At 56.8% G+C, this 7,110-nt stretch overlaps 1 protein-coding gene across 2 annotated transcripts; it reads left to right on the top strand.

Moving 5' to 3' along the window:
• Positions 1–460: 460 nt before the first annotated feature.
• On the top strand, positions 461–6,557 carry NEURL3 (neuralized E3 ubiquitin protein ligase 3). 2 transcript variants are annotated; one of them, XM_081796857.1, is made up of 4 exons: positions 461–794; positions 3,279–3,764; positions 4,695–4,763; positions 5,555–6,557. In XM_081796857.1, the coding sequence occupies exons 1-4, from the start codon at positions 767–769 to the stop codon at positions 5,869–5,871; spliced, it is 900 nt and encodes a 299-aa protein (XP_081652983.1). In that variant the 5' UTR covers positions 461–766; the 3' UTR covers positions 5,872–6,557. The 2 variants fall into 2 exon arrangements, with proteins under 2 accessions (XP_081652983.1, XP_081652984.1); XM_081796858.1 differs by having other exon boundaries at positions 467–794; positions 5,651–6,557.
• The last annotated feature ends 553 nt before the right edge of the window (positions 6,558–7,110 follow it).

The following is a 7,110-nucleotide window of genomic DNA, read 5'->3' as shown; positions in this document are numbered from 1 at the left end:
GCCCCAGGTCTTTGGCTTCTTCACACAGCTAACACGCCCGGAGGCAGGCGTTCAGCATGACCTCCTGTGGGACGATGTGTGTTCTGTATCGGATTTGTGGAAAGTGGAATTCCAACTCCAGCAGGGTGGGGGGGGCGGTAATCAGCACTTCTCCCGTTCTGCCTGATTTACCCCTCTCCTCTCTGCCTGAGATCCAGCGCTAAGGCAACCTCACAGGTCCTGGGATGCAGCTAATTCAGTTCAGTCCACTCAAGCAACACTGATTAAGCACCTCCTGTGTGCCTTGGGGTCTGGAGCAGTGAATCTCCACCCTGGCTGTGCATTAGAATCATCCAGCGTGCTTTTAAAAACTACTGATGCTGGACCCCACCCCAGGCCACTGGAATCAGAGTCTCTGGGGGCAGGTCTAGGCGTGAGTACTTACTAATGTGCCACAGGCAATTACAATGCACAGCCGGGCTGAGAACGACTGGTCAGAAGTAAGGGACAAGTCTATCCTAAATCCTACCCAGGCTATCTCCGGAGTCCCTGCTTCCTTTAGGTCAGCCAGCTGCGGCAGGGTTGCTGCGAGCCAGGGGCAATCATCAGGAAATTCCCCAGATATCATACATAACCCGTGACAGCAACCTCTAATTAATCATCAACCTTGTAATGTGATCCTGGCCCATAACGAGGAGACCCACTGAATCTTTGGAAACCTGTCCACGGGCCTTCTCCAGACAATTCCTTCCAGACCCAGGGACCCGTGCCCGAGGACCTCAGGCTGATGGGGGCCCAGCTCTGCTCCCAGGCTGGTAAGTGGGAGCCCTAAGCTTGGTCCCTAGACCAGGGATGCAGAAGGAGAGGGGAAGCTGTGGAACCTTGGGTGAGTCACTTTTCTCTAGGGCCTCAATTTCTTCATCTGCAGGCCAGCGCCAATGCAAGCCCTGCCAGCTTATGGGGCTACCAGAGGCACAAACCAAAAGGTTACCAGGCACGACAGTTCTCTGAGAGCGTCACCTGAAACCACAGTGTGTCCTTAGTGTGCAGGCAGGAGATGGAGAACCTGGTCTTTTACCACCAGAGGTCTGGACTGCATCTCAGAACCCTGCTCCCTCCCAGGCGGAGAGCCTGGAGCCTCAGCCCTTGGCTCCCGAGGGGCACCGGAGGCTCACACCCCGGCAGCAGGTAGCATCCAGAGCTGGGGAGGGGAGAGGGACGTGATAAGGAGGGTGGGGACCAAGCCACGGTTGGTGCTGCCGCTGTGGCAACTGTGGATTCCAGGTCATGTGGTGCCATAAAGGAGGCGGGGGGGGGGGCAGGGGGCAGGGGCAGGAGCCGGACCCGGGCTCCTCAGCTGCTGGCTGTGGAGATGTGCAGAACCACCCCGACTCAGCTCCCTCTGCGTGCCTCCCTGCAGGTCGTGGGAGCAATGAAAGATGCTGAAGGGTTCATACCTGGCCCCTAAGAGGCTTGATGGCTGGAGGGTGGTGATGGAGATGATGAAGATCCAGGGAGGTCCTCGCTGAGCAGAGGGCTGACCCTCAGTCACTTAGACTCCGAGAGACTTACTGCAAAGATTCTCTTTGAATCTGCCTGGGGGTGTGGCTAGGGGGAGACATCCAAAAGTCATGGTGCCTGCCCAAGTGGGTAGTTAACTCCTCACATTCAGGATCTCCAGGCAGGTACCTGGAGACTCCAGGCCGTGGCTGGCCATTGATATCGATCCCATTGGTGGGTAAGGAGACCTATACCCAGAGGAGCAGTGACCTGTGTAGGAGAGCGGCAGAGCCGGGACGAGAATCTGGCTATCAGACATGGCTGCCCTCCCCAGAGCCTCCCGGGTGCCTCAGTGACTCTGCGGTGGGCCCAGAGATAATCCATCTGATGTCAGGGCCCTCGACTCCGGCTCTTGGGCACTGTCTGTGCCTACTCGGGGACTCCCCCTTGCTTGTGCATAGCCTCCAGGAAAAGGCATCTGGGCAGACTATCAGGAAGGAAGGGAGAGACGAGGGTATTCCAGAAGGGGGTGACAGTCGTGCAGGGGGCTTGGGTGAGGGAGGGGTGAACTTGGATAGCAGGGTTCAGAGGTCCCCAAGGCCAGAGTGAGTGCTTGTCCCTAAAGCCTCAGGTGAGAGAACCATGGTAGGCTTGCCTTTGGACTGAATCTATCAGGGACAGATTCACTATGACCTCAAGGGTAGCCCTTGTACCTGACCAGATTTAGCCTCCCCTCCTTGTGCCCTGCTGGAATCTTGCAGGCTTGTGAGTGGTCAGAGAAGTGTGGCTGGGGAAACTGGTGAGATCTGGGAGGGGGAGGGCCTTACTTTTTTGGGGTGGGGTCTGGCTCAAGTTCTGGTTGAATTCCCTTCTATTTTCAGCATCCATCTTCCAACCCAGAAAGAGCAGGACAGGAGGGGAGAGGTGGAGGGGAGAGAGATGAGGCCTGGGAGCTGGCTAAGTACAGTTGTGGGGCAGGAAGCTCACTTCCTGCTCAGGCTCAGGCCTGGGGCTGGAGGGGAAGGGCTGCTCAGTAGGGAACTTCCTCTCTTGACTGCCAAGTGGAGTCGGGTTGGGAAGTCCCCCCATTTTAAAGCCCAGCCCTGGGCCTTAGCTGGCCCAGGCCAGGATTCTGAGGGGCAGACCAGGGACTCCTTCTCCAGCCTGTGCCCCCTCCCCCCACCTCACCCTGTGGGGGCACTGATGGACCCCTTTCTCTTCCCAGAAAAGGAAGTCACCCTCACTGGGGGCCATGGCCTTCATAAATGGTGCAGGTTCTCTGTGAGACAATGATAAAGTCAGACAAACAGAGAGGGAAAGAGCGCGAACACCAGGACCCATCTACCAGAGCTCACCACAATTAGCAAACCCATCCCTTTCAGGCTGTTTCTAGATACAGACAGAATATATCTATGTATATTAAACATATAAACATGTGTCGAAGAAAACCTGGATCATATTATATCTACTGTTCTAAAACCTGCTCTTTCTGTTTCATGCAAATAACCATTACCAGGTATTGAGAGCCGGTACAGGCATGAGTTCGTTTAATTTTTACAACATTCCTCCGGGAGGGGCACTGAGGCTTGGGGAAGTTCCCGGCGGAACTCAGATCCCGGGCACGCTAAGCGGGTTCCTCACCAGGCTTTGATCAGGTCTCCGGGAGGGCGGGGGTGTCCCCTGGATGAGAGCACGGGCAGTGGCCCCGGGGGGGATGGGGGGTGTGGAGATAACTCTGGGGAGCGGGTGAGTCGGGTCCAGACCGCACTGACGCCCCCACCCCCCCCCCACCCCTACAGACGCCAAGGCGCCGCGAGAGACACTCCGCTTCCACGCCGAGGCCAAGGGCGCGCAGGTGCGTCTGGACGCCGGGCGGTGCACTGCGCACAGGCGCGCCACGTTCCACGACGGCATCGTGTTCAGCCAGCGGCCGGTGGCGCCGGGCGAGCGGGTGGCGCTGCGCGTGCTGTGGCACGAGACCGGCTGGTGGGGCGGGCTCCGCGTGGGCTTCACGCGCCTGGACCCCGCGCGCTTGTCCGCGCCCAGCCTGCCGCCCTTCGTGTGCCCAGACCTGGAGCAGCAGAGCCCGACATGGGCGGCCATGCTGCCCGAGGGCGGCGCGCTGTCCGGGGACGTGGTCCGCTTCTGGGTGAACCGCGGCGGCCGGCTCTACGCCAGGGTCAACGCGGGCCCCCGGCTCCTGCTGCGCAAGGGCGTGCTCCTGGGCGCCCCGCTCTGGGCCGTGATGGACGTGTACGGGACCACCAAGGCCATCGAGCTGCTGGGTGAGGCAACCCGCGGGGACCCAGGCACCGCCCCTGGGTGGGAGGTGGAGGCTCGGGTGGTACTGCGCCCCCACTCACAGCCGTGGGGAGATCCGTTCAGTTTTTCATATACAGTTTTTACATCAGCTCCTACCCAGGGTCAGGTAGGAAGATGGGTGCTGGGGACGCCAGATGGACAGGACCCAGTCAAAGGGAGGGCAACCTTGCCCCTAGAGAATACTAAGAAGATAGGACTAGCACTTCAAACATTCTGTTAAAGGGCTGTTTCCCAAAGGGAGAGATTGGAGACTGGGTTTTGCTGTCTAAGTAGGAGTTCACAAGAGTCAAGGGTGGCGAGCAAAGGGAACATAAGTATGAGCGTTAGATGTGCACCGGAAGACTGCTTGTGGGGGTACAGTCCGCCGTTCTGTCAATGGATGGGCAAACCAGAACCATCCCTCTAGCCACCTGAAAGGAGGAGTGTGGATTTCAGGGAGAGTGGATACAGGAAACAGCCTTAAAAAGAAATATTGGCGTTCCTGTGCTGGTCGTCCAGGGCCTACACAAGCAGTCCATTCTGCCCCCATTTTTAAAATCACTTGTCACAGCTGCTGAAGCCTCACCCCTGGAACACCTGTTTTGGTAGGTCTGGTGTGGGCCCACCCATTTTCCTGGCCCCCTGGGGTCTCCAGTCAGGCAGCAACAGTAGGGCAAAGAGGAGATGTCTAAAGGATGGGTGGGGTGGTTTAGGAAAAAGAATCTACAGCCTCAGGAATTCTCTGCTGGGTTAAACCGGGGAAGGGACGGCTCAGGCGGTAAGATCAGCTGAGAGTTCCAGCACTGCAACCCAGGAAAGAAAGCCCATGGAACTACCTCGGGGGCTGGTGGGGGTGGGGTGGGAACACCCTGGCTTTGCTTTCCCTGGGCCCTGAGTCTCCCTCTCTGCCTCAGATCCCAGGGCCAGCGTCTTCCCCTCAACCATGCCATGGCCCTTCAGTGATGAGACTCTGCAGCCTGAAGGTGAGTGGCTCCCCCCAGCCCTAGGGCCTCCCCGGGACTCCAGCACCAGAGGCACCAAGGGAGGCCCCAGCTCTGGGGGCTCAACTAAAGTCTTTCCAAGTCCCACCAAGTCTCCCACAGGCTCTAGGCCAAAAGATTTGGTGCTGCCTACGAGAAACCTAAACGCAGTTTAATAGCTCTGCCTTCTAGAACTTTGGCTATCTTTACAAGATACAAGAGCACATTCATGCACAAATAATGTTATTTTGTCCCTGCTTTAAGAAGCAGTCCATGTTCATAGGGGTGCCTGGGTGGCTCAGTTGGTTAAGCGACTGCCTTCGGCTCAGGTCATGATCCTGGAGTCCCGGGATCGAGTCCCGCATCGGGCTCCCTGCTTGGCAGGGAGTCTGCTTCTCCCTCTGACCCTCCTCCCTCTCATGCTCTCTGTCTCTCATTCTCTCTGTCTCAAATAAATAAATAAAATCTTTAAAAAAAAAAAAAAGGAGCAGTCCATGTTCATAATAAAAGATTTGCCGAACAGAAATAAAATAAATAGTAAAGAATAAATATGGAAGTAAAAAAAAAAATCACCCATTACCTCTTTTTTTTTTTTTTCACCCATTACCTCTTCGGTGGATTTTTCTCCTACTATTTTGTAGTCATATATCTGTAAGGAATTGTGCTCTGTTTTCCTTTTTTCTAAGTTGGAATTTTATGACATATATGTATGTACATTACGGTTTTCGTCCCAGTTTTTTGTTTTCATTTGCTTATGTTGTGAGCATTTTCTCATGAGGTAATATTCGTCACAGCAGGACTGCGTGGTTCCCTGCCCTGTAGTTATAGCGTGAGTAGGCTGCCCGGCCTTTGCCCCCATGTGCCCCAACCTGTGTTGTCCCCTTTCCCAGCTGCAGCAGGGGAGGAGTGCACCATCTGTTTCCACCGTGCTGCCAACGCCTGCCTTGTCCCCTGCGGCCACACAGACTTCTGCAGCTACTGCGCCGAGCGGGTCTTCATGGACTCGGCCAAGTGTCCTGTATGTCGCTGGAAGATTGAGGCCGTGGCCCCCGCGTGGGGCCCCCCTACTCTGAGGACTGGACAGGGCCTCTGGGTGCGGGGGGCAGACTGAGTCTAGCTCTGAGCCTGGTGGAGGGTGGAGAGGGGCAGCCCCCCCCCCCCCCCGCGTTCTGGAGGAATCAGAAAAGCTGGTCAGCAGCGGGCCTAGCAGGGCGAGGGGGGCGGGGAGGCAATGGCTCCTCCCCCCTCCCCAACAGATTGGGGCCAGTGGAGAAAGGAGGAGCCCCTCTATCTCCCTGGTGGTTCAGCAGGGAGCCCTCTGCTTAGTCAGGTTCATTTGTGCCCGGGGCTTGCCGAGGCTTTCGGCTGACCACCCGGTGCGGCCACCGTAGACCTAGCAATCCTGGTACTCATAGGTCATGTCAGGGAGAAGGGCCTTTATTCAGAGACGGGGCAGCCTGTTCCCTGGTTTTATAGCAGAGGAACGGCAGATACCGGCATGTATCTGGTAGAAGCCCGGCCCATCCTGGGGTACCGAGGAGCCTGGAGCAGACGCAGGGAGGCATCTGGGTGGAATGTTTACACTCCGATGTGAAAGCTGGGTCATCCCTGATAAGCCCTCCATAAAGCGGATGAGCAGTCACCCGCCCTGCCCGCCCTGCAGGGTGATCGTGAGGTCCCAGTGAGAGAGCATAGCTGAAGATGTTTCTGCACACGAGACTGCGCTGTTGTGACTGTGCTTATTTCCTTGCCAATTTCGGAGGCGTCAAAATAAAGTTTGTCTCTTGTGAATGATTATGTAATGAGTATGTCCCCTTTGCTGCAGTCAGGGCGGGGGTGTGGATGGAGCTGTGGGCTGTCGGGATGCTAGGGCATTTGGGAACATACGCCCTGTCCTCTGCAGACACACCCTAGGCTTGCGGTGGACTGGGTGGGGCTCGGCCGCTCAGGCCTGTGGACTTTATTCTGCTGAGCACACGAAGGGGACAGTTCCGTGCTCCCAGCCCTGAGGTCACAGCCAGGCTTTGCCCTTGCCATTCTCGATCTGAGGGGACTGCCAGGAGGCTCTGGCTCCTGAAGGAAGGGAGAAGTTGACCCGGGAGCCCCCCCCCAGCAGGTGCTTGGGTTGGGGCAAGCCATACCTATTACTTTGCTGTTGTTCCTTGCTCTGGGCCTAGTGGGGTGGTATCTCCTGGGAGAGAGGACTAAGAGGGTGGTTCCAACCTATTGTGCTCAAAATTGTAATGATGGGCACCTTCATAAACTGCCTCCCTACCCACACCATTGCCAACCAGTGGGTTGGGACATTGGGTTTCGGGGACACTGGAATAGCTTACACTCTGGAGTGGGA

This window comes from Leptonychotes weddellii, chromosome 10 (genome assembly GCF_054177405.1).
Source record: "Leptonychotes weddellii isolate Sample4059 chromosome 10, ASM5417740v2, whole genome shotgun sequence".
Taxonomy (NCBI): Eukaryota; Metazoa; Chordata; class Mammalia; order Carnivora; family Phocidae; genus Leptonychotes; species Leptonychotes weddellii.
The sequence above is the reverse complement of the archived record's forward strand: the minus strand, read 5'-3'. Positions and strand labels throughout refer to the sequence as shown.